The following is a 25,216-nucleotide window of genomic DNA, read 5'->3' on the forward strand; positions in this document are numbered from 1 at the left end:
GTTATCCTTTTCGTTTGAAACATCACAGTGCATCTGATGTTCATTTTGTTACTTCCACGTAAATCTTAGTGTTTTTCAGTTTCATTGGGGGGAGAAAATGATGTCAGCAAACAGTCTAGCTTTCTATTTTGAAGTTAGTAGCATTAGAACTACAAGGGCATTTGATCTGTACTCCATTTACCTTCCGTAGCTATCCATAAATATAATCTATCTATAATTTTGAAACATACTCCCCAGTTGGTCACAAACATGTGTTATGTTTAATTTTGCATTATGAAGGTACAGAAAATGCACATGAAAAAAAGCATCATACTGTTTAAAGTGTCACAGTAAAGTGCTTGAGTCTTAAACAGTTTGTTGTCTGATTTCAGTCATCAAGCTGGCAGAGCATGGCCACACCACGCTTGATCCAGTGTTGAGGGCGCTTGCTAGTGGGCAACACCATGGAAATGACAAAATTTGTGGAGTGGCCTGTGGTAGAGAGGGTTCCTTTCCTCTCAGTGGTCTTGTAGAGAGGGCAGACATACAGCTCCTGATCCTGATCGGTGCTCTTCTTTTCAGCTGTGTGGGAGAGACGGAAGCAAAGAGAAGAAGCATAGAGTCAGGTAAATGGAGAGGGGGAAACGGTAACAAGTTTACAAATATGGGTTTGAAATAGACACCTTAAAACGCCATGCATATTATTTGTAATACATCTGGCAGTGTACAAATCATGGTTATTTACTAACTGGGTTTTATCCAGATGATTGGCACCACATCAAATAGGACTTTAGGGTGCTGCTCAGCCAGAACTCCACTGATAAAGAGACAAACAACAGTTGCACTTCTCGATTACAATGACATTCCATTATTATTAGTTAATTATATATTTAATTATTTTAATTATTGTATTAAATAACACTAGTAAGAACATCTACCTTTCTTTGTCCCATCGAGCTCCATCCAGAAACATCCCATTAACGTAAACACCATCCTCAGGCGATGTGTCCGACTCATCAATAGTAAGAACCTGTAAGATAAAATCATGAAAAGAAAACCACAGATCAGTATAAATGTAGGGCTATGAGACGATCTTTGAGCTGGAGACAGAGGGATAACAAACTGTGTATCTTTTGACCTGAAAATCAAAGCCTAGCATGTCAATGGGGATGTGGTATTTCCTGGCGTAGTTCTGCATTGCCCCCGTTAGGAAGGCCTGGGTGAAGAAGAAGCCGGACAGCCAGAACACGTTGGGTTTACTGGTGTCGTACCAATCCTACAGGCACACAGAATAAAGGTCAAACTATAAGTGGAGTAACAAAGTCAACAAAGCTCCCATATAATCAGTCCTATCTCCTGTTCATCGAAATGATCGTTATAAAGCAGTTTCACCTGCAAAAATTTGAGCCTTGAGATAAAGTCAGTAATGTAGCTGCCCAGAGGCTTCAGGCTGGGGTAAGAGCGCTTGGCCCATTTCTCTGGGACCTTCCCAATTATCAAACTGCTTGCAACTGCCTCCAGCTCTGCATCCATCACCACCAAACCCTTAATGGCCTTCAACAGGTTCTGCAGACTCACACGGATCGTACCACACAACCTGAAAGAGAGAGAGAGAGAGAGAGAGAGAGAGAGAGAGAGAGAGAGAGAGAGAGAGAGAGAGAGAGAGAGAGAGAAAACAACACAATAGTTAACTCATATCGGTGATGCGGCGCTGTATATGTCCTAAAGGTCTACAGCGAGCAGTTTGTCCATACGTGTTGTAGCGTTCCATCTCTTGAACGAGCACAGTGTTCATACTCTCCTCGTAGAGCACTGGGAACTTTAAGAGAGCAGCTTCTGTGTCAAAATTTGCTGGAAGCTGGGGGGAGATAAGCAAATCTGTTGTTTGGACCTTTGCACCTTTACTGGTGCCATGTGTTTTTCCTACCAAATAATTAAACATACCTACAATTGCTAAATTAAAAGGAGGTTTGATTAGTTTATACCTTAGTAAGGATGTCATTTGCTATGTCGTACAGCGCTTTGTCACTCCCAGAGCTAGCCCCTCCCTTAGCTCCTCCACCCTGGGTGAGTAGCAGTGAATCAAACATCAGCTTTGTCTGCTGGAGATCTTTTGAGATGTCTACATTTTCATGCATTCCAAACACCTCTGGATGCTGGCTGAAAGGAAGCCCCTAGAAAACAGCAAAGATATCGCTACTCAGTTAGAAGTCATTATGGAGAAAAACTAAAAAATATATACACACATATGTATTTTCTTCAAGTGAGTTATGTCTGAAGTGGCTTTACCTTAATAAATGCAATGTAGTCATCATAGATAGATTTAGGTGGGGCAAAGTATTCACCGCTAGGTGAGAAAGGGTAGCGAGGTTTCTCAATGATGTCCTTGTTGTAGAAGTCAGCCAAGATTGTCATGAGGAGCCGCCTATCCCAGTCGTCTGTCACACGGCCGCCATAGTTACACTGCCCAGTCAGGTAAGTTATGGCCTCGAAGGGTACCTCATCATATTCATTCACAAACAGCTAAAAAAGGAAAACAAATTAAATGCATTTTGAGATGCTTGTGATGTTTAAACGTGGCCAATGAAACTGAATGAATACCTGTAGCTGTCTGATGCTTATACGTAGGTCTGACTCATTGAAGCCGTAGGGAATATTCCAGCCCAGTGGGCCAAACTTCTTCCTCTCCTGAACAAGAGCATGGAAGAAGCACAGTCCGAACAGGAGCTTCTCCCAGATCTGGTGGAAGAATCCACGAGTGTGAGAATGTCCTTCATATAGACCTATTTACATAAATAAATGAGAATTTCTGTTGCATACATTTTGTATGCAACAACTCACCAGCTCCTTATTTGGGCAGTTATTGAAGAAGTTTGAGTCAGAAACAGGATCTGACAAGTAAGACTGTAGCAGGTTGAGTCGGAGTCCTGTAGGAGGTTCGTTTGTCATTTTTACCCCATTCTGCAGGATTGTCACTGGAAACTGACATCAAAAAGGATGGTTTTTTTTAGGACTATAACAGAAAAAATCTCTGTCCTGTTGCGTAAAATTGGTGATTTATGCACACTATACCAAATGAAAGGCATTGAGCTTTACCTTGGATGAAGGGTAACTTGTGAGCCAAAGGCGAAAGTCTGGGTGGCACACTTCAGGGCTGAAGTCCTCACAGATTTTTTCTAAGGTGGACATCCAGGAAACGGCCAGGTGACAGTTTTGCAAACACACCCACGTTCCATCCTGCATGGCTGTGGATATCATTTTGGCAGCGATGGGTCCCTGGCCCTGCCCCAGAGAGATGGACTGGAACTTGGCGCCACTCATTTCCTTGTCACTGGCAAACTTCAGTAAGCCTGTGGAGGTATGTTGTTATTTCTCATGATTTTCAGAGGACGCATTATTAGGAATCTTGACAGTTAACTACTAGTACTGTAGGGACTTACTAGCCATGGGATCAGCTCCTGGAGACAGAACAAATACAAGCGGAATGGTGGAGTTGGAGTCAAGGTAACTCTTACTCAGGTCAAATGGAGGGGGCTGGACAAATTTTTTGCCGAGTCTGCCAGTCACGAATTTAATCACAGCTGGAACTACCTTATCAGGCCTGAGACAGCGAACAATGATCATCTTCTGCAGGTCATTGAGTTGTTCACACCATGGAGCGGGCAGAGGACTGTTGCTTGGATCTTTGCTGTCATAAATAGATTTAAAGTCTTCTGGGCCTTTCATGAATGCCTCTCTGTGGAATAAATAACATAGATTCACGCCGTTAGAGTAGAGATATTTTATTAACAAAATGTATGTATGTGCAGGTTGCCAAAGAGCTGTGTCAGTCATTGAAGAGGTGGTTAAAAGTACTCTGGGTGGCCACTGACGCACAGAAAGTTATGCTTAAGTCATAAAAATAGTTTAGGCTTTTTATGGCATAGAGGTGCATTGTTTGAAGGTTTCGAGAACGGAAGAGGAAGTAGTACAAAAAAGTAGCTGTAAGCAGGTACCAGGGACTTTTTTTGTAATGGAAAACCATAAAAAGACGAGTAGAGTCATGTTGAGCAGGTACCATGCAGTTGAAAAACGCCATTAGATGCTGTTTGTGAACCCACAACTGTATGGTACTCTTATGCTGCACTCAGTAAACTTTGCTTAACTCAACTCTTTGTCTCAGATTGATCCTTGTGCTCTGGTAAGTCCAATTAAAGAAAGCGTGGGAATTAATAAAATTGAGTCAGATTTGACCAGCCTTAGGGCCTTATTTTAGACATAATTCCCTCGACATAAGTCATAAGGAATTTATGAGAAACATGACAATGTACAGTGGCTTGAGAAAGTTTACACACCCATGAAATTGATCATTGGAAATTGATCATACTGCCTTAATTAATTATTTTTAGGAAAATCCAACCTTTCTAGGACACCAATTTTCTTTGAAAATAAATAAATGTTCTTCCTTAAAATACACCCCCTATGTTAAAGTCCCATAAAAGCAGGCAGATTTTTATTTTTAAAGGCCAGTTATTTCATGGATCCAAGATACTATGCATCCTGATAAAGTTCCCTTGGTCTTGGGAATGAAAATAACCCCACATCACATAACTTCACCATACCCAGAGATCGGCATGGTTTTATTTGAGTTAGCCAAATAGCTGGTTTGATTTGCATTGAGAGACGATTTTATGGAACGTTCCCCATGCCTATCTCCTATGCATGGTGAAGGGTATGTAATGATGGGGGGCTATTTTAATTCCAAAGGCCAAGGGAACTTTATCAGGATGCATAGTATCCTGGATCCAATAAATAACTGGCCTTTAAAAGAAAAGATCTGCCTGCCTCTATGGGAATTTAACATAGGGGTGTGTATAATTATGCCCTTGTATTTTAAGGAAAAGCATTTCTTTACAATACATTATTCATTCACAAAGAAAATTGGTGTCCTTAAAAGGTTGGATTTTCCTAAAATTTTTGAATTAAGGCATTAAGATCAATTTCCAAAAGATGTTTTTTTTTTTTAAATCAACTTTAGCATGGGTGTGTCAACTTTCTCAAGCCACTGTATTGTTTGACACATGTCAAGTGATGCGCCTTTACTTTATTCCTTGTAAGCCATGCAGTTCACTGGCTCTGCAGATCTCATCCCAGCACTTGTCTTGTAGCCAGCTGGGGTCAGGGTTAGCAATAGTGTTCTGCAGGCCCACTCCTCCGGTCAGAAAGAACATGAAGTCAGAGTATTTAATCTCCTCTTTAGCTCTGAGTGGAAATAGAAGAGAACAGCATGAAGCATGAGCACCAACTTCACATAGTATATCTTCATCTAACCATATGGTTAAAAGCTAAAATCTAATTCTAACGATCTAATTAATTCGACCATCATCACACACAAGCTTGAACACTTACAGGAGCAGATTGCAGCAAAGGAGGAAGGAAAAGAGGAGTTTGTCCTTCTCAAACAGAGAGCGGCAGACGTTACAGTACAGGTTGTAGGTGAAGTGATCGATCAGGAATCGAAGCCTCCTCTCTAGGACCTTGGACTTATTACTGATGAATAAAAGACCAAACATACAAAGTTTCAGATAAACACAGACCAAATCTTTAAATATATATAAGCCTATTCTTAAAAAAGTTATGTCAGCTTTCACAGTGTCGTGTTTGTCTTTGATGCATGTTTTTTGTGTGTGCAGTGATCATCTGCAGCACCACAACTAAGTTCTTTAGTTTCCCCCCACTTGCAGCAGCTGTATAGGAATAACTTTGCTTACACGCATGTCTTCTGTGGGGATTACTGATTACACTTGGTTTATGTGAAAATGGTTAAAGTTAGAACACATTATCAATTCTGCCTAAGGCAAGAACTGAGCCTGACATCCAAATAGAAACCAAGTGAGTTGCTGTACTAAGCTTCATCTTTGATAAATGTGTGAATCCTGTTAAATTTAACCTTGTGTTTATGTAAAAAAGTCCCAAAATAAAGTCTCAATGTATTACCTTTTTTGGGACAAAAAATACATTTCATGTGCATCACCTGTCTTGGATAGAGTTGATGTAGAGGTTGACAAACCAGCTGAGCGAGTACTGGTACATAGGGTCTATGTTGGCAAGATCAGCAATGCTGAAGAACAGGATGGAAGAATGCTTTGCAATGGCTCTGTAACCCTCTCTAGACTCTGCTATCTTAATCTCCGTCTTCTCTGCAATCTGGGAAATATGTAAACAGCAGAAAGTTAGATAACCAATAATGAGACTGGTCATATTGAAAATACGGCTCTCATTTTCTAAACAGAATATTTAAGACTTAGCTGTGCAATGTCCACACCTGCTGTTTCTTGCTAATCTCATTGGACATGATCTTTGCGGAGTCTAGAATTTCAATGGCACTCTCATCCTCCAGGATATTTCCCTTAGAGGACTGCAGTGTCTCCAGGATTTTGTCCTCAATTTCTTTAAGTTGTCTCTTATTGGCAGCTGATTGCAAGATTAGTGCATTTCTCTCCTCTTCTAGTTCTGGCCTGTAGAACAGATAAAGCAGAAACAATGCTCTAAAGAAGGGATGCAAAGTATTTAAGTCGTATAAAAACATGACCATTTTATGAGCGCTACCTCTCCTTGGCAACCACAATCCCCAGCAGCTGGTCCTCCAAGCCTTCTGGAGTGATCATGAAATTAAGCAGGGACACCTTGGTGGCCAGTTCCGGTAGGTAGTGCGGGTTCCTCAGCTTAGTGGTGATGTAGAAACAGAAATCGCAGGAATACTCAATCACACTCTCCCCCAGCCTGATGCAATCCACACCTCCTACAGTAAGTAAAACAAGACATTACTGAAGTTTGCATTTTGACATTATTACATTCAAATTGCCCCCATGGCAGCCATCTCGCATTCACAGCACCTTGTTTGAAAGTTTGTTTGAGCAGCAGTGGTTCCAGTGAGGGGTCCAGCTCCTCTCCAACATTTTCCAGCAGTAAGGGTGTTCCAAATTGAATACAGTTCTCCAAAGTTCTCATATAGTCTCCGTCTGTTAGCTTGATTACACTCAGGTTGTTGTCTTTCTCTGAATTCTTCACCCACTTATTGGCCTGACCCTGAGGGTCAATCATCAAGGGCCTACAAGAACACATACATTAGGCATGAGACTGATTTTAGGCTGACACATTTTACAGTAGCAAGAGATTTAACTTCAAAACAATTCTTTATCAATACAGACTCACCATCTACGTGAATTACTGACAATGACACCATTGTCGATGGAGAAAGAGTCACTGGGAAGGCCTGCAATGTTCCAAGCCCTGATCTTAATGGGATCTCCCAGAGTCTTACTGAGAGAGAAGTCATCTGCTGATGGAATGTTCTTAGACTAGAGATATCAAGATAGGTAAAAAGAACAAGAATAAGCCATAAAATATTTCAAAGAAAGTAACTAAAGAAAGTATAAATAAAGAACTGGGGGGGTTACTTGACAGAGTTTGGTCCATGTCTTGGTGCAGTCCTGTCTGAAGCCAGCAGTGAAGGCCCCGAGGTAGGCGATGACACCAGCAGAGATGAGAACATCTCCAGTCAGGTTGTCATACGTGTTCTGCAGGTCATCTGCTGCCTTAGACCATCTAACGACAGAAATAATTCAATTAATAACCCTTTTTTGCAATAAATAAAGTATTTTCTTGCTTCATGCTGACCTGGTCTTCTCTCCGCCCAGACCACCAATGAGCTTCTCCGCCCTCTCCAACTTCCTGGCACACAAATCCACCTGGATCTCTAGCTGAGCCTTCTCCTCTGTCTTCTCCTCAAAGGTTTTCTGAAGGGCAGCCAAACGGTCCTCAACCTCTTTTAGCTCAGCTCGCTTCTGGTCCAGCAGTGCCATGGTAGCAGCCAGGGACTCCTGCGCCTCGGCCAGATTGGCCTTCTTAGGAGCCACGACCTAAGACCAAAGAGAGTGGTTGAGCTTTGGGAATAAGTGGACAAATCAAGAGAAAAAGTCAATGCAAAGCCAGAAACACTGCACCTTTGCAACCCTGTCATACACCTCCATTGCTTTGATCCACTTGCACAGGCCCTCTGCTGCAGAGGAGGCCTTTGCCACTATACTGGGGTCAAAGTCAGGATTAGTCATGTACTCGCTGCGGATTTTTTGCATCACAGGGACCTGCAAAGGAGGAGTAGAGGAGTTAGTCAGATAAAAAACAAGCGTCTTTTTTTTAAAATAATAAATGAAGAATGCAGCTTTTCTGACACTCACAGGAATATTGTCCTTGTCATACTCTCTAAGATCTCGTAAAAAGTTCATGTCACCAAGTAGCTTTTTGCTTGGACCCCAGTAGTCTAAAACCTAGACAATAAAAAAAACATGTTACTCAATATTACTATATTATTACTACTACTACTAATATAAGTAAATGTTTGAAGACAATTGTGATTTCTTCATGAGATATTTTTTTTCCTCAGTCTAACCTTTTTACCAGTCCCAGCTGGGTCAGCTATCTTATCTGGCTTTATATCCTTCATGACACACACAGCCGACATCACCAGCTTCACCCCCGAAGGAGGATTTTTCATCGACTTCACAATTGTGACATCAGAGGGCTGAAATGAAACAGGCAGCTCAACTTACTCATTTGTTCAAAACTGAAATGGTCTCAGTGGCTAAACTTGGCCCAATGAAGCAGTGCAGTTGAAGGGTGCTCACCTTTAAAGTGTCCAAGGCTGAGAGAGCAGCCTCCAGGGCAGGGATGGCCTCAGCCAAGTCACTCTCACACTCGTTCTTCAGAGCCTGAGCAGCATCAGCTTTAATAGTTGCTGCCTCCTCATCAACACGCACAATTTTACTTTTGGCTTCCACTTCTACAGACTCTACTTCGATCACCTGAAAGTCATCACATTAAGCAATTACATTCAGTATATTTTCATATACTGGTATGTATGCGCCAGGCCAATTCTGAAGAAATCAGATTCTGAATGTAAAACCTATTCACCTTCATCATTTTATTGTTGTCTATCTTTGCCTGTTTTAGTTTGGGCTGCAGGTCTACAAGTTCCTTCTTCATCTCACCAACCTGCAGAGAAACATTGTTAAAATAATCTAAAAACATTCTGGTATAAAACAAAGTAGACACACACAAAAAATGATAAAGAATGGTGCTGCACATACCTGAGATTCAGCAAAGGCTAGCTTATCCAGACCATCGGTATACCTCTGTTTTGCCTTCATGACCGTGTCTCTTTTCTGAGTGAGCAGCAGACGGAAAGCTGCAATCAGCTCCAGGTAGGATGTGGGTGTCACATAATTATGGCGACCTAGTTCAGAGAGAAATCTGTAATGAAAACAAAAGTGTATTTGAGGACATATGTACTTTACCTTTGAATATACAAGTTAAAAGTAACCAAATATCGTACTTCTGTGAGAGCTGTTTGGCTGACGTGTGGAACGTTTTGCAGATGGGTATTACCATCTGCCTCTCATTTTCACTCATCTCCAGTGACTCCAGGAAGGAGTTGGCTACTCGCTCAAGAGCCTCCTCCGGCCATGGCTGTCAGGACAGAGAGAAGAAAGCACAGTGAGGATTGGAATAAAGACAAGAGGATGCAAAGACAGACTGATGACACTACTGAGTTTCTATTAGCTAACATGTCTAATTTTTCTGTCTTTTGATGACTAACTAACTGTCTGATTGACTGACACATACACATACATACAGTACACATACAGTACATAGACAGTTGTTGTCTGTCAATGTGACAGGCACAGGGCCTGTCATACATGTGTATTGTGGTTTGTCTTGTCAACTTGCAGGTGTAGCAGAATCAATAATGAGATGACTGGGAGCACCTGGCCGGGTCCTCCCAGGCTATTTAGCCCCGCCTGCTCTGAGACCAGAGGGCTGCATTCCTTCGACCGTGCACCAGGATGATTTCTCTCTGTTTAATTTATTCCCTTGTTAACTACTGACAACATGCACTTCACATTCTCCAGCTATCCATACACCCTCGTTAATCACTGATACTGACAATCACACCTCATCTTTCTCTTGTTTGCCGTATTATTTAATAAATGTCACTTTATCATTGTTACATTGCTGTGCATCTCCCTCTTCTGTGAGCTGGTCGTAACACAATGCAGTATATTTGACTAAAGACAAAATACAAAGTGCAACCGATCATTTCACTCCTAATGCCTGTACAGTACCTGGAACCAGTCAATGGTGCAACAGTTGATAAGAGAGGGAAATTGGCGCAGACGATTTCGGAAGGCATCTCCAATAGGACTGAAGGCCACAACAACGTGCAGGTTCTCTTTACAGCGTGCCACAAAGAAGGCAAACAGAGTCAAAGGACTCAACTCCAAATTCTTGTTACCAGCCTGGGCTATGGGACGTACTGTCTGGAGGAAGAGAGATGAAGTAAGAGTGACATTAAACATAAGGTGTTTAATATTGAGCCATAAGGGTACACATAGAGTTTGTGACAGCCTACCTCCAGGATCTCCTGCTTCTCGTCTATGGCAAACAGATTGGGCACCTCCCCTGTGTTGAGGACGCTGTCCACGTCTTCTAGAAAAGCCTCGTCTTTGATCTGAGCGTCAGTAAGCAAGAAAACCGTCTTCTGACCTTTCACCCCCGCATTTTTCAACAGCATCTAAAGTATAATATGGAGTATAATGTAAAGCAGGGAAACAGGGTTTGGGAAAATCTTCCCCCACAAAAATGCAAAAGAACCCTAAGCAGAGATCAAAAAGGTATGAAAACTAAAATTAGAGTTAAAGGACCCAGAGGTCTGTCCCAAACCATAAAGCTGACCTTAAGGTCGTCTCTCCACTCAGTGATGCCATAGCTCTTAGATATCTCAGGCTGGAACATGGTCATGTGGGCCATAGATGTGGCCAGACGGGTGATGGACTGGCGTCCACTGCCTCCCACTCCCACTAGTAGAGCATTTCCTCCTGGCTGCTTTAACACTCGACTGATTCGGGACAGGTGCTCCAGGACATAGCTACATAATGCAGATATTTTTTTCTTAGTTAATCAAGTTTCCATGCAAATAATCAGAGTTATAAAAACTACATTTTGTTACCTTACGGCACAAAACGTTAAGTCATTTGATCGTATGTTTAGACAGAAAATCATATCTTATATTCTTTTATAATGAGATTTGGAATTTTAATACTGATTAGAATAAGACAAATATTTTGGTAATACCAAAGCTGTTTACCGGAAGATGACAAGGTTCATGCGGTTCTTGTGCATCTGGTTGTATTCATTAAGACATGACTCTACCACTTCAGAAAAGGTTTCCATTGAGGGCACCTCAGCATACAAGCGCTCATCATCCTCCAGGTCAGGGTTCATGTAGTCACCAAACAGAAGATTCCTCATGTCTTCCTCAACCAGCTGAGAAAGCAAGAAAATGTTTGCCACAAATTAAAACACACAAATTTGACTCTTGTTTTCATATGCACTTCATCTTAGTAAAGCAGTAGTCTACTGTACATCCTCAATGTTCCACTTCCGGGATTGCTCTGTTGCTCCTGGAAATTCTGCCGGATTTCACTCTTTTCAGCTGGATGTCTGTTACCTTCTTTTGTGTTGTAATTTTAAACTCTAGTGGACTTATGAGAACTATGTATCTTTTCTCAGATCTCTGCAGGGTAAATCCAGACAGCTAGCTAGGCTATCTGTCCACGCTGAGTTTTCTGTTGCACGACTAAAACAACCTTTGAACGTACACATGTTCCACTAAAACAAGTTCCTTCCTGAGGCTATTTTGCAGCGACACCGTGGCTTTCTACCGGGCTTATCCTCGCCATGACGATTGTGATGTGTTTAAAGAAATGCCAATAAAACAGAGCACCTTTATGTCCCATCCCGGAATGCTATGTGGACTAGAATGCACCCTCCACAGCGCTGTGTAGGGAGGTCTGGCAAAGCGAGACTAATAGGGTACAAATGCAGTTACGATTGTTTCATATCCTCTAATGCTACTATCCAAAACAAAATCTAATCTTATTTAGATCCTGGGCATCAAAGAGTGACAACAGGCCAACACAGCTCCTCTTCTTATCTGTATTGCCTAACTTACTAATATGATGCACATGATACTACAGCAGTAGTGGAGGAAGTATTCAGAGAAATATTCAAGTAAGAGTATTAATAGTACACTGTAAAAATACTGTTACAGTAAGAGTCCTGCATTGAACGTTTTACTAAAGTAAAGGTATGTAAGTATCATCAGGAATAAAAAAAGTAAAAGTATTAAAAGTAAAAGTACTCAATGCCGAAAAATCCTCACGCTTTAGAAATGATCCAAACTGATCCAAAATGTTGTCTTTTAACTAAATAATTAATCAGCCAATCTTTTCAGCTGTACCTGTGTGTGTGTGTATGAATATGTATATATATATATATATATATATATATATATATATATATATATAAATAATCAAGTGAAGTAGAACTAGAGTAGATGCACTTAGTTACATTTCACCACTTTACTGCAGAAAATATAACTAACTCTATAACTTACTCTCCTGCCTTGTTTCAGGTGATCAAACACCTGATCAAAGGACTCGTTGAAGTGATCTTTGAGGATGCTGTTCATCAGCTGGTAGAGCCATGCTCGATCTTTGTCATCCACCAGACGGTCATAGTAGACGCGGAAGACCTCATGGACAAACAAGCGTATCATAGTGCGTTTGTTCTCCAAAGAGTCCTTCTTCAGCAGCAGGCAGCCTTGAATAACACGAGAGAAGTCCCGCAGGTTGAAGGTGTAGTGAGACTTGGCTGGAGTTGGAAGCAGGTTCTCCATGGCTTTCTTATACACCTTTGGGAATCAAATGCAAACAATGAAAGTATTAAAGCACTGAATAAAACAAGATATTGTTGACAAGAGCCTTTTACACATGAGCAACATACTTTTGTATCTAATTGAACGGTTCATGTGATATTAATGTGTGCTTTTGGGGGGACTCACTTCCATTGTAGCTGTGACTATTTGGTTGCCAACAGTGAAATATTCAGGTGGGAATGCATTGTTTTTTAGATAAAAAGCCACCAGGCTGGAGAAGATGCGAACCATAGTGTCATCACTAAATGCATTGATGCTAAAAATGTTGAAGTGCCGCAGAAAGCGGGATGTTACAGCATTCCTCCCACCACCAGGAGGACCCATAGCTGAGACGAGCTGGAGGTCAACAAGAGAGATCTTGGAAGTATCCTTCAGGTCATACCTGCCAGAGCATAACAGTTTACTCGAAAATACTTATGCTTCTCAAATGCAGTAAATTTAGTCCTTTATTGTCATTCTTCTTTTGATATGAAATTGGCATCTAATAGTGGATGATTCATACCAGTTTCCATGGTCTATATACTGTCGAAGAAGCTCCACAGGAGGCTGTGCTCCAAACTGCTCCAGTGCAGGCATGTTTACGTCATCTACAAAGATGACACACTTCTTTCCCATGGGGGGCCCGAACACTCCCTTTCTTCTCTTATCTAACCTGGACATGATGATATTCTGGAAGATGCAATAAACAGTCAATGAATTAATTAAGAATGAAACATTTACAATTTATTTTGTTTGTTTAAGTGTTTACTTCTAATACATGTTTTCTAGTAATCCCAAAAATTCTGCAAGGACATTTGTTTATAACTTGTTTCCTAACTATTGACCTGAGTTTGGTTGGCGCTTGTGCGAGCTGAAAAATTGATAAAGAAGGGTAGATAGCTGTCTTTGTCCAGATTGTTCATCAACTGCTCCTTCACATACACTGACTTCCCAGTGCCAGTAGGACCAACAAACAGGACAGGCCTAAGCAGAGAAACAGAGGTAAGGTGTTGTAAAAATAAATAATTTTGTCAAATTCCAAGTAAATAAATCCAGGGTGAAATAAAATGAGAAATACTCTAAGAATCCAGTATACAGTATATGGCACATGTAAAAGTCAAACAGAAATAGAGAATACTAACACTCCGTATCTGATGCAGAGGTCCATGAGGTAGGTATAGCGAACTGTATCTATGGTGGGAACAATGATCTCTTGCACTTTGGTGTTTTTGTCCCCCAGATTTACATTCTTGATGGTATCGTTCCAGTGAACCCAACGGCCTTTTCCTTTAAACTTATCAAGAAATGACAGTATGATTTACTGATTTAAAAAAAATATACTGCATAACACCAGTGAGTAATTACACAATACCTCATAGAAATAGTCATAAACCAGCCCTTTATCATCCATTGGGCACTCCCATTTGGCCACATTGGCAGGGATAGGATGTCCTTCTGTCTTTCCTGACAAAGTCATCCTAAAGAAATCACTAAACTTCTCTCTGCTGTCTGCATTACAGCTACCACCTACAGACCACACCAGGGAGAAGGCAAAAGATGCCTGCAGTCATAAAGAAAAAAAAGGGCAGGTGTTAAACAAATATATAATTTAAGTGACATGGAAATACAAATACAAAAACACTGAAGACAGATGTGCAAATGTTTGCAAGAAGCAGTTCTTTTTACCATGATCCAGGTGCGAATATTTTTATCCCCAGGACTCATTTTTACAGGTTCAGTGAGCAGCATCTCAAACAGTCGACACAAGGACACCACTGTGTTACTGTTGCTAGTGGAAACAACTTCCTGTAAGCAAAACCATAATGCAGCATGACAAAACGTCTGTGTAAACATACACTTATAAATGTTGTACGGATATTTGTGTCTGGGTTGTTCTGAGACCTGGGGCCACATACTCTGCAGTGTTTACGCAACATCCTGAAGGCAGGCGGCAGGAGCCAGTTGAAGAGCTCTAACAGCAGGGAGCGGTTGTCTGCGCTCTGCAGGGCATCAGGAAGAGTGTTCATCCAGGAGATCACTAAGGGCTTCCAGCCCAACTGAGATGGTTCCATGTAGATCATACCACATCGGCTGACTGTGGCAGGCTGCAGTGAAAGAAAATAACCAAAACTAAAAAGACCTTTCTAGAACATCTGATTATATTCTGTCAATCAAGCTAGGTGCATTGTTCATTTCCATTGGTTCAACATCTTAACAAGCACGTTTGCAAATTATTAAAGTTTCATTATTGCAAAATGGTGACTAGCAAATGATACATTCAAGTCCAAACATCTAACTCACCGAGGCCTGCGATAGATCCATTGCTTCAAAAATCAGACTCATCTGATTGGACATCTGGATGATCTCACCACTCATAAGGCACAACTGTGGAAGAAGAGAAAAACTAAAAAAATCGTATTCAAGTAATACAAATACAAACGTATTGTCAACTCACGTAATGTCAAACATATTTTTTAACTGTGTATTATATGTACCTTTTTGTTGTCATCCAGCACAGTGTTCATGCTCTCAATCCACAATGTGTCTATGGGTCCATCAAACACCACCCACTTACGGTCTGGGGTGTCGGTCGATGCATAGTCACGAAATGTGTTTGCCACAATCCCATCTGTCCACTAATAATGAGGAAAAGGTAAAAAAAAAAAGACTAAGAGAAAGAAAGGGCCACCTGGTGTCCTTGGTGTCTACACCAATATTGTAAGTACACAGATCTATAGGCTCCAGAGCACCGAGATCTACCTCATGGGAAACTAGGTCAAACTGTCCAAAGAGCTGTCCCATGGTGATGGACTTTGGGTTCAATGTCATGTAGATGATCTTCTCCTCCTCACCGTACCCTCTCTCATTCATGAGAGTCAGTGTGTCAGCTAGAACATGTAGCACTTTCGTCTTCCCGGCAAAAGACTCTCCCACTAGCATGAACCTGACACACAAAAGAATCTTCATGCAATATCAAATATTCCCTTTAGTCCATGCCCCAGTTGCAAGGAATATGTTTAACTGGAAACATCTTCAATAGGATATTCTAATATAACAATGAAATTGAAAAACAACATACCCATGCCTGACTATCATCATTTCATATGTCTGGATCATCTTCTGTAAGAAGACCTGTGTTGGCTGTACATTTTGATTTTTACAGCATTCTTCAGCAGCTTCCAGAAACAGCTGCAAAGGATTGATGAGAAAAAAACACGTATTATAATATACATGACTACTAATAATTACATGGGAATGGTTCAGTTTAGGACAAAAGAATATGCAATTGCTTTAATATATCTGACCTTATAGTCGGGCTCAGGAAGGGAGATGCCTGGGAACAAATCACTGGTGATTCCATTAAACAACGGAATATCATGGGCAAGAAACTTGGGCTCATTAACATCCTTTATTGACCTCAGGAGCTGGATATTACAACATGTGGAGAGAAAAAAAATGGTCAAAAACGGCAAACCAATTGACAAACTAGAAAAGTTCACGAATGGGGCATACAATATGTACTAATTTAGCAAATGCATTGATTTCAGCACAAATACCAGTATGTCTTCATTCTCATTAGGATACTTGAGCTTGAGGTTTCCTGCAGCCACAAGTACAGCTTTGACGGCCCTCATGCCGTAATCATAATGGAACTGGGAGGAGAGCTGCTCGGAGCATAGCCTGTAGGTCATCACAATCTTTACTGACAATGGTTTGGCATTAAGGAAGCCATATGAATAAAGAGAGATCTCTGCTATCAGTGCATAGTTGGGCACCATCATGGCCACTGTTCGGAACAACACCTACACAGAGAAATAAAGAAAAGAAATTAGGTAACGTGTTACTAGCAATGTTGGACAGTCGCACACTTCTTTCTATCATCTCACATAATACTGAAGGGGTGTACAATTACGATTGATTCATTACAGTGTACAATTTGATATAGAGCCGGGGTCAATTAATATAGATTAATATAATCAATAATGTAGAGTAGAAGTAGAGCAGACAATCTTTTTTGGAACTGACAGTGCCAACCTGCAATGCCTGATAAAATATTTATTCTCTGTTTAAAGACCTTGAGGTTGTCTGGGAGTTCTGAGCGTCCTGCATAGCCAGGGTTCATTGTAATGGACACAAAGCAGTTGGGATTAAGTTTGAGCATGGTCCCTTCAAAGTCAAAGTACTCCAACTTCAGCTCGACAGCCCTCTGGATGCAGAGAACCTGCTGGGCCACTACAGACAGCACCTCCAGCTCAATACGGTTGAACTCATCAAAGCATGCCCACGCACCAGATGAAGCCAGACCTTTAAAAAACTATGAGAAATTGCACCAAAAGACAAAAGAGAGGGTAATAAAAGATTTTTTTGCATTATACATTTGCCATTAGAATTGAGAAAATGAAACCAAATTCCCTGCTGGTGTTACTTTGCCCATAGCGAGGTAATCCAGTCCGTCAGAACAGTTGAATACCACACACTGCACAGCGAGAGCTTTGGCTAGATCTTTGGTGGTTTCTGTTTTTCCTGTTCCAGCTGGACCCTCAGGCGCACCACCCAAATTTAGGTAGAAAGCCCCAATCTAAAATGGAGGGAGAGTTTTGAAATTGAATTGTAAAATATCTGATCACTCAGCATTATTCCAATATAAAGTATTCATGTTTAAGTAGGCTATTTGTCAGATATTTTACCAGTGTTCTGTAGCATCTGTCCGTCAGTGGAGTGATGACCAGACGTGGTGAGTTCCCCAGGTACTCATAGGCATACTTAACATCACAGTTGATTATGCGAACACGAACATTTTCATTGCTCCAGTAGTAACGTAGCTGGGCTAGCCATTGAAAGTCTGTTTCATTTGATACGCCTGTTAAAAACAAGCATTTACTGTTTTTGTTTTTCAAGTATGTTATTTCTAAATTGGGGTAAAGCTCTGTTCCAGTACACTCCAGCACATTCTGTGCCATGACCTACTTTTTTCAATAAGCTCCATGACCACATCCCTGGCATGGACATCGATAGTGACCAGCGCTCCCAGAGTGGTCCGTGTTTGTTTGGGCAGTTTCCCTCTTACCAGCTCCACAATGTCATTCAACTGATTCTGAAGTTGCTGATAGTAGTTTTTTAAACCCTGCAGCAAACAAAAGACCAATTATTATTTTAGCTGTTTTTTCCCCAGGGTTGCTGTTATGGTGTCATGCTCATCAAAAGAAAATTTCAGGTTAGTTGGTTAGGAGTGAGAGACATCACTGCTTTGTACCTCTACACTATTTTTAGACTGGGTTGGTTTTTAACTAGGAATCTCCACAACTTAGTCTTGTCATATATAGAAACACAAATCACCATTTTCATTAGTTAGGTTACATTAGTAGTATTTCTGAGAAAAGAGTGTGGAAACCTACATCAGCTCCAGCTCTGATAGCTTCATGAACCTCCAAGGTCCAAAAAATCTGTGAGGTGCAGAGCACCACCTGCCCAGGCCACTCCTTAACCCACTGTCTCCGTGCAGTCTCAGCGTAGGCCTGTCAATACAACCACACTCACATTTATGCTCACCCATAAGGGAAGCTTCAGAAGAAAACATGATCCATACACAGCATGATGGTATTATAATAAACAAATCCCAGTACTGTGTATTATTTTAAGGTATATGAACAGTGATCTCACCAATCTGGACCTGGCAACTACATCTCTGACACTGCGAATCATCCCATCCTCCACCTGCACCAGCCACTTCTCCACTGCTCCCTTGGCTTCAGATGTGGAGATGAGCTGGATTAGCTGAACACGCTCCTCCTCACTACTATACATGGCCTAGGCAAGAACAAAATGCTATTTAAAGTGACTGTATGTAACACTTAAATGTTTCTGAAACTATGTAATGCTGTAGCAGGAGATGCCTTTATGTAGGCCTAATTGTATTTTTATTTTACATTAGAAATTATCTGTTGTAGTTCTGGCTGAAAGTGGGGCAGGACCATCACAGAAAAGAAGGAAATTAAAGCTGAGAGCGAAATACAACTGGCAAAACCAAATAATCTTGGTCTGGCTTTCAATAGATGGAGACAATTACGTGATTGTAAATGATTCAAAAACATCCCAGAATTGGCCCTCAGTTATGTAATATATCTATTTCATTCATAACATAACTTTAGATTTAGCGATGTGATTGTAGGTTAGCAGCCAACATTAAATTACGTCCCATATAGAGTGGATGTTTTATTCATTCAAGTCCATGTTTGTGGCCTTCTACTTTCTTTTCACTTGTCCCCCTCTACCAGTAAAGTGTGTTAAAAACACTACAGCTTTTGTCCAAAAGGGCCTTTGAAATCAACACAAACTGAGAGTTACATATAGTAATATTAATGAAAGTTAATCAACTATGGTGTCATGATGCAACATGACATGACATGATGTATAACATATGTGACTGCCTTGCCTGGATATCCAGATTGGGTAGAAAGTCCAGTTTGGAAATACCCTCAAAGCACTTCTTCAGATGAGGCTGCACTCGCAGTGGGTCCTTGGTCTCAGACAGAATCTCCAGCATTTCATCATTGGACAAAAAGAAGAACCTGGAGGCAGCATTGGTAGTCAGTTCCAAAATCTTTGATAACAACAAAGAATTGGACAAAAGAAACAATGCAAAATCTTTTTGATTACCGTGGAAAAAACAGACGCTTCTTCTCTAAATAGGCATTTAGTCCTTTCATGATGCTTTCCAGGAGGTTGTTAGAATCTTGCAGTTTTTCTAGCAAACCAGGCAGCGAGGTTGCTTGCAGAATCTACAATTGTAAATCATCAGTAAACACAAACCGTTCATCTTTCTAATTTTCGTTTTTTTTCCAGAATAATGTGTCCACCATAAACATTGTTCAACTACTACCTTAGGGTCTTTAACGCAGTGCCTCATGATCTCTTTCCAGTTTTTGTCAACAGTTTGGAAAAGTCGTCCCTCTTCCGGAATCTGCTGCATGATGTCCTGAGAAGAGAAGATGGGCTCCAGATAAAGCCACTGGGCCTGCACCTTTAGCCATTCATCTATTGTTTCCTGGATACGAAGCAGACGCTCCTCCCAAACCTGAGGTCACAGAACAGACAGTTAAATCTCTGCAGGATTGGGGTAAAGGTAAAGTTAAAATAACTCCCATTTTGGTAAAACCCCCACTCATTACCATTAGATGAATAAACTTGATAAAACTTCTAACCTTGATCTCCTTTTCAAAAGGTTTGATGAACGGTGAGCCCCTCATAGTCTGAGTCTTCACAATCTGGTCATCTAGCATCGTCTGAATCTCATCCAAGGTCGTTAGGATGGACACTCCAGTCTCCCTGTAAGGTTGATGGTGGAAAGAAATACCATCCCAAATATGCATCATGGTTTGCATAGCCTTCTCCAGGGAAAACTCCTGTAAAAAACACATAGTGGGGGTATGTGGCATTCAGCATATCAGTTTGGGTGTTAAGGTTTCATCAAACGCTGTAGAAGTAAACACAAGATTTCAGGAGTTCTCACTTTACTAGCAGCAGCACTCAGAGACTCAAACTGTTCCAGGTATGGAGCCAGGTTTAGCTTGAGAACTTTGCGTAGTGTAGTACCAGAGTCAGGAGTGAGGTCATACCCCACAATATCTGACATCTGGTTCCAGTGGCGAGCTCTAATGCCTGGATTACACAAGATGGACACAACAGGAATATGATCCTGTTGACACAAACACATTCCACGTTTGGTTTAGCATGAACAATCAAGACTTCATTTGCTAAATGATTTCATTAATAAGTCCTTTTGAAATGACAGTTACATACAATACCTTGAACTCCTTGATCTGCTCCATCACAGTGGAGCACAAAAGTACTGTGGGGCTTTCCAACTTTTTTGGATCATCCTCAGTAGGTTGTCTCCTCCCAGCAATCTTCTCCTTCTCTTGCCCAGCCTTATTCTGCTTCTGTTGGAAAAACTTGAGCATCTTGAAGATCTCCCTAAAGAACTCATCCACTTTTACTTCCATGCTCTCCCCATCTAGGCCCTGGAAGGAACCGTCCATCCACCTGTCCTCAAAGAAGATATTAATAATAATAATAATAATAACAATAATAATAATAATGATAATAATAATAATAATAATAATGATAATGTTTTCAGGGGCAATGTTTTAATGAAAACACAACAGGCCATCAAAAGGAAATCAGACCTGTTTTCTGTGCGCTGCCACTTCAACACAAGTCCAAACAGCTTATGATACGGTTCAATGTTGTCTTTGATGACCTCAAGTTCTGGGTAACATGTTTGATCCCATTTGTAAAAGACCTCTTCCTTGTTAATGAAGACGATCGCCTCCTCAGCCTCCTGGAGAAGCTTCTGAACTGTTCTGACATCCGTCATATACTGCCCAAAATGTAATGACAAGATCGTTATTTTCCATTTGATGTAATTGTATTGCTGATACAGTAAATCATAGAAACATTAGGTTGGATGAATCTTTTGTACAATTTGGATCGCTACTTATATTCTACCGACAGTGACAAGGAATGTTAAGGCATATTTTAACATGACTATAAAGTTATTTCAGTTTTGAGTTTGTTTTAAGAAATAGTTTTGTAAAAATTTTGTGAAATTCACAGATACACTTTCTTGCTGATAGTTACTTATCTTGCTCTCAGCAAGAAAGCAAATACATATATCCAAAAATGGGGGAGCTATTTCTTCAAGGTTATATTAAAGTGCTAATGACACTGTACCTGTGGCATCCTATCCAGCTCAGAGCAATGTGGGAACTCCTCTACCCTGCGGCCCAACTTTTCCAGCTGTATCATTAATCGTTCTCTTTTAGCAATCAGCTCCTGCTCCCCTTTCTGCTTGGCCTTCTGCATTACCTGGAAAATGACATAGCTGTCCAGAATTAGGGCAGCCTTAAACAACAACCATGATAAACTGTTGCCAGCGGACACAATAGCATTACCTCTTGACTGAGCTCAAAGACATGGAGGATTTTCTGCGGCCAGAGAAAGACAGTGGAATTAAGTTCCAGGTGCTCTGGCTCAATGATGTGGACATCTAGGAGGTAGATCAGTCTACAGTAAGCTTCCTGTTAGAACACAATGTGGTAGTAAATGCTGTTAGAACTGATACAAGACAACTAAAATCAAAATGTTGTTGTAAGATACATCAGATACAACCAATCATCAAGTTACTCACCTTTATTTTTTCATGAAGGTCTGCAATACCCTTTGTCTTAGTGAAATTAATGTGATCAATGATCTCAGTCATGTCTTCTGTACTCTCTGGTACTTTCAGAATGTTCTCTTGGATGGTTTCAAATTCAGAGCAGATCCTTTGAACAGACACAAAAGGATTGTGAAAAATATATCAGCACTTTAAACAGAGTCGGACAGTTTTGTTAAAGAATGTTACAAAAAAAGGACTCACTCTAGATTTTGCTCGCGGTGGCTGATGATCAGTTTCTTCAGAAGTATTTGAGCATAGTTGTTTGCTTTGTTTGCCAGCCCCTGTTTCAGCTCTTCACAGTCCAGATGGACCATCGAGAAGTGGGCTTTTGCTGGTAGACTAATAATCTCCTTTGACCGAACACGAAACTCCTCCACTTGCTTTAAAAAGCAAGATTACAAGTTGAAAGTCATCAGAAAACCTGATAACAAGGCACTAGTAGCTCTATAATATACAGTATGTAGAATGAATTCAACTTTATGATTGGTTACCTTAGTGTACTCATCAAAAGAGTGCTCCTCTTCCATGAACTTCTCTACTCTAGCCTGTGCAGTTCCATTGACTAACCAGTCATAGTTCTCAACTGCAAAATAAAGCAGAAAAGTCAGCAAGGAATGGAATTAAAATCAATGGAGTGATGTCTGGAAATTATTTGATAACAAAATGTCACCATAGTTCTGGAAATGTTTGTCAGGTTCCTCTAGATTCTTGCACACAGCAGCCTTTACGGTGACATGAGCCCAAGCAAGGACGTGATCAGCCACCTTGGCATCAACAAATGAAGATATGGCTTCTGTCAGCCATGACTGGACCGTCTGTACTTTCTGTGGATCAATGTCATAGATAACAGTACTAGCTCAATATCAATGTTACATTACTACATGAAAAATATGACATAAAGTTGTAATTTTCCCTTAAATTGCTTCACCTGCAGTGTGTTTGTGATGGCATTAAGAATCCCCAAAACAGCAGCTTCCAGATCTTGTATGGTGGGATAAATTTCCATCTTTTCATCATCAAATGTTAAAGCCATACGAAAGAGGGGCAAGCAGCGACGATTGCTTGGATCAAACAGATTGACAAACGCCTCAACACTTGTCTGAAGCACAGATTTTAACTGGGAATTGACAAAAGAAAGACTCTCAATTTGTAATCAAATGACATACATACATACAAGGCCAAAATCAAGTCAGCATTATCTCACCTGATTGGAGATTAGGGTGGACGCGCAGTTGTAAAAGGAATCCAGTTTCTCCTCTTTAACTCCCTTCAGTGTTTCTTTACTTGTCAATAAGTGGATGACTTTGGGAAACCAGGTATTCATGATCCGATCTTCTGTCCTCTTACACTCCACAGCCATTCTGTTCTGTAGGCTCTTACAGTCGACAGATCCTGAAGCCCTGAAGCGTCAGAAGCCAACATTAAAGAAAAAGAGACAAGCAAATCTTCATGTGCAATATTTAAGTTATGTGTTTATTTTAGGAGCATCATGTTGAATTCATGGTGTCATTCCTTACCTGCATACTGAAAGATCAACCAGCACCAGTGGAGAAAATGTCATGTAGCCAATATCCAAGACAGTTTGCATTACCGGATGAAGAATGTGCAAATTTGTTTTCATTATTTTGTGGCTTCTGATAAAGCTATCATGCCAAGATTGTGAGAGATCAACAATTCTGCAAAAGATTGGAAATGTAACTTACAGAAGGTGGTTTAAAATATACCAACTAGTACACTATTTGGTTATTGTCAATAAATCATATGTGTACATTAGACACTCACTTTGGTTGGGTAGCTGTCTGTTTGTCAGAGACAGGTTCTTCTGTCTGTGGATTCTTTAATACTGTGTCCACTAAAGGAGAGTGAATATGACATATGAAAATACTGTACATGTACTCTGACAGCATAGACATGGCTATATACACAAATAATTGTCTATACCTGTGTGCTTGACAATCACATTGTGGAAGTTGTCACTGACTTCCTTGCAGAGCTCCTGTATTAGTTTTTGTGTCTCAGGTCCCTCTTTAAGTTTAGGTGAGACTCGGGCAACAATGGAGTCCAACCACTGTTGCTGGATTGGAGCGAATGGGCGGTTCTCGACACATCGCTTCAGGAACATGTAGTTCAACTGCAAATGGCACCAACATAAAATAGGAGAGACGTGACATAAGTAGGGTTTAGTCTCTTCACATTTAAAATGAAATAAAAGAAAGCCTTACCCTACGCTTCCGCTCCTCACTAAGCATCTGTAAAGGAAATATTGAAATATACCACATTATATTGTGCAATATCTTTCTATAAATGAAAATTAAAATGTGTGCATGGGTAAATAATTGTCATACAGAAGGTGGAAACTCTGGTTCTGGTGGCTGGCTGCACACTGCTCCCCTCTCTTTGCTTTGTCTGTAAGCCTCCATTGCTCTAGACACCCTGTAATAATGCAGTCAACAAACTGTCACATTGCAGGAAACTAAATGGTGTGCATAATGATTAACTGCTGGGATCATTCAATTATAGCTGTGGTGACTATCGTTGAGGTACTGACACAAAAGCAACCACAGCAGAAAACATACAATATCATATGGAGCTGCTCTTGTTGCACTTTACTCCTTCTGTGCCTCAACAGTTTCTTGCGAACCGTTATCTTCTCCGTGTTCTCCCTTGTTGAGGCGTTCTGTCCAACCTCACCCCGGTTCTGTGTGTCTTCAATCGGGGGCAGGACAGGAAATTTTGACATACCCTTCACTGCTGTGGCTTTGACAACTCCGGGAGAGGCCGCCATCTCTGGCAACAAGCCACTGAAAACAACAAGAAGCAGAAACTAACTTAAGGCTAAGTTACACCTGTTGTAGCTAAGTGAACGAAACGCTATCCCAACATTCTTAGCTAACTGCTAGCTAAAGATAACGTCAGTCTTGCTGCATTTGACGCTGAACAAGCGAATGTTATGTCGCATTAGTAATCTCAAAAATTAGCTAGCTAGTAAATTTCAGTGAATAACAACAATGTATCTATCGGGTTACCTGCTTGTTCATTCAATAAATTCTCGCTTTGGTTTGGTTTGTTAACAGCTAATGTAATTTTACTTAATTTAGTCTGTAAACCATGGATGTAGCTAGCTAGCTATGTTAACTGACTTCTAGAGTTGACTTAAGTTGACAGCTTCGTTACCATAGTAACAGTAAACATGGTAGCCATAAAAAGGGAGAAAAAAGGAG

At 40.7% G+C, this 25,216-nt stretch overlaps 1 protein-coding gene and 1 long non-coding RNA gene across 3 annotated transcripts in view; one reads left to right on the forward strand and one right to left on the reverse strand.

Annotated features, from left to right (window-relative positions):
• dnah12 (dynein, axonemal, heavy chain 12) lies at positions 1–25,179 on the reverse strand. Of its 2 annotated transcripts, XM_034876316.1 has the most exons (74): positions 25,022–25,179; positions 24,572–24,796; positions 24,341–24,428; positions 24,218–24,244; positions 23,937–24,126; positions 23,778–23,847; positions 23,513–23,671; positions 23,200–23,395; positions 22,924–23,112; positions 22,666–22,819; positions 22,487–22,578; positions 22,197–22,375; positions 21,966–22,101; positions 21,730–21,855; positions 21,509–21,643; positions 20,962–21,155; positions 20,581–20,818; positions 20,286–20,471; positions 19,978–20,178; positions 19,656–19,850; positions 19,433–19,554; positions 19,209–19,344; positions 18,437–18,583; positions 18,172–18,291; positions 17,744–17,900; positions 17,464–17,636; positions 17,202–17,354; positions 16,851–17,090; positions 16,333–16,578; positions 16,081–16,200; positions 15,855–15,964; positions 15,536–15,719; positions 15,271–15,411; positions 15,077–15,160; positions 14,692–14,880; positions 14,462–14,581; positions 14,148–14,336; positions 13,918–14,069; positions 13,621–13,759; positions 13,299–13,465; positions 12,923–13,178; positions 12,476–12,772; positions 11,165–11,343; positions 10,753–10,945; positions 10,430–10,591; positions 10,143–10,337; positions 9,353–9,486; positions 9,108–9,270; positions 8,932–9,012; positions 8,646–8,822; positions 8,411–8,542; positions 8,199–8,288; positions 7,965–8,105; positions 7,639–7,880; positions 7,419–7,566; positions 7,174–7,319; positions 6,855–7,069; positions 6,568–6,760; positions 6,284–6,476; positions 5,993–6,165; positions 5,368–5,508; positions 5,062–5,220; positions 3,420–3,715; positions 3,076–3,329; positions 2,821–2,961; positions 2,581–2,718; positions 2,269–2,502; positions 1,965–2,153; positions 1,734–1,837; positions 1,372–1,576; positions 1,118–1,255; positions 918–1,009; positions 729–796; positions 368–561 (listed from the first exon to the last, which is right to left on the reverse strand). In XM_034876316.1, the coding sequence occupies exons 2-74, from the start codon at positions 24,778–24,780 to the stop codon at positions 368–370; spliced, it is 11,916 nt and encodes a 3,971-aa protein (XP_034732207.1). In that variant the 5' UTR covers positions 24,781–24,796; positions 25,022–25,179. The 2 variants fall into 2 exon arrangements, with proteins under 2 accessions (XP_034732206.1, XP_034732207.1); XM_034876315.1 differs by lacking the exon at positions 25,022–25,179 and having other exon boundaries at positions 1–561; positions 24,572–24,780.
• The window catches only part of LOC117947508, a 1,113,976-nt gene that overhangs the window by 349,141 nt on the left and 739,619 nt on the right, over positions 1–25,216 (forward strand). The gene's annotated exons all lie outside the window — the stretch shown is intronic.

Source organism: Etheostoma cragini, chromosome 7 (genome assembly GCF_013103735.1).
Source record: "Etheostoma cragini isolate CJK2018 chromosome 7, CSU_Ecrag_1.0, whole genome shotgun sequence".
NCBI lineage: Eukaryota > Metazoa > Chordata > Actinopteri > Perciformes > Percidae > Etheostoma > Etheostoma cragini.

Bases quoted from the DNA above. Each gene is read 5' to 3' on its own strand.
- dnah12 (XM_034876315.1), bottom strand. From the start codon at position 24,780: ATGGCGGCCTCTCCCGGAGTTGTCAAAGCCACAGCAGTGAAGGGTATG. The intron at 23,113-23,199 runs GTGAGATAATGC...GTCAATTCCCAG, and splicing joins CCACCCTAATCTCCAATCAG to TTAAAATCTGTGCTTCAGAC. The intron at 8,106-8,198 runs GTGAGTGTCAGA...CCTCCTTTGCAG, and splicing joins ATGACAAGGACAATATTCCT to GTCCCTGTGATGCAAAAAAT.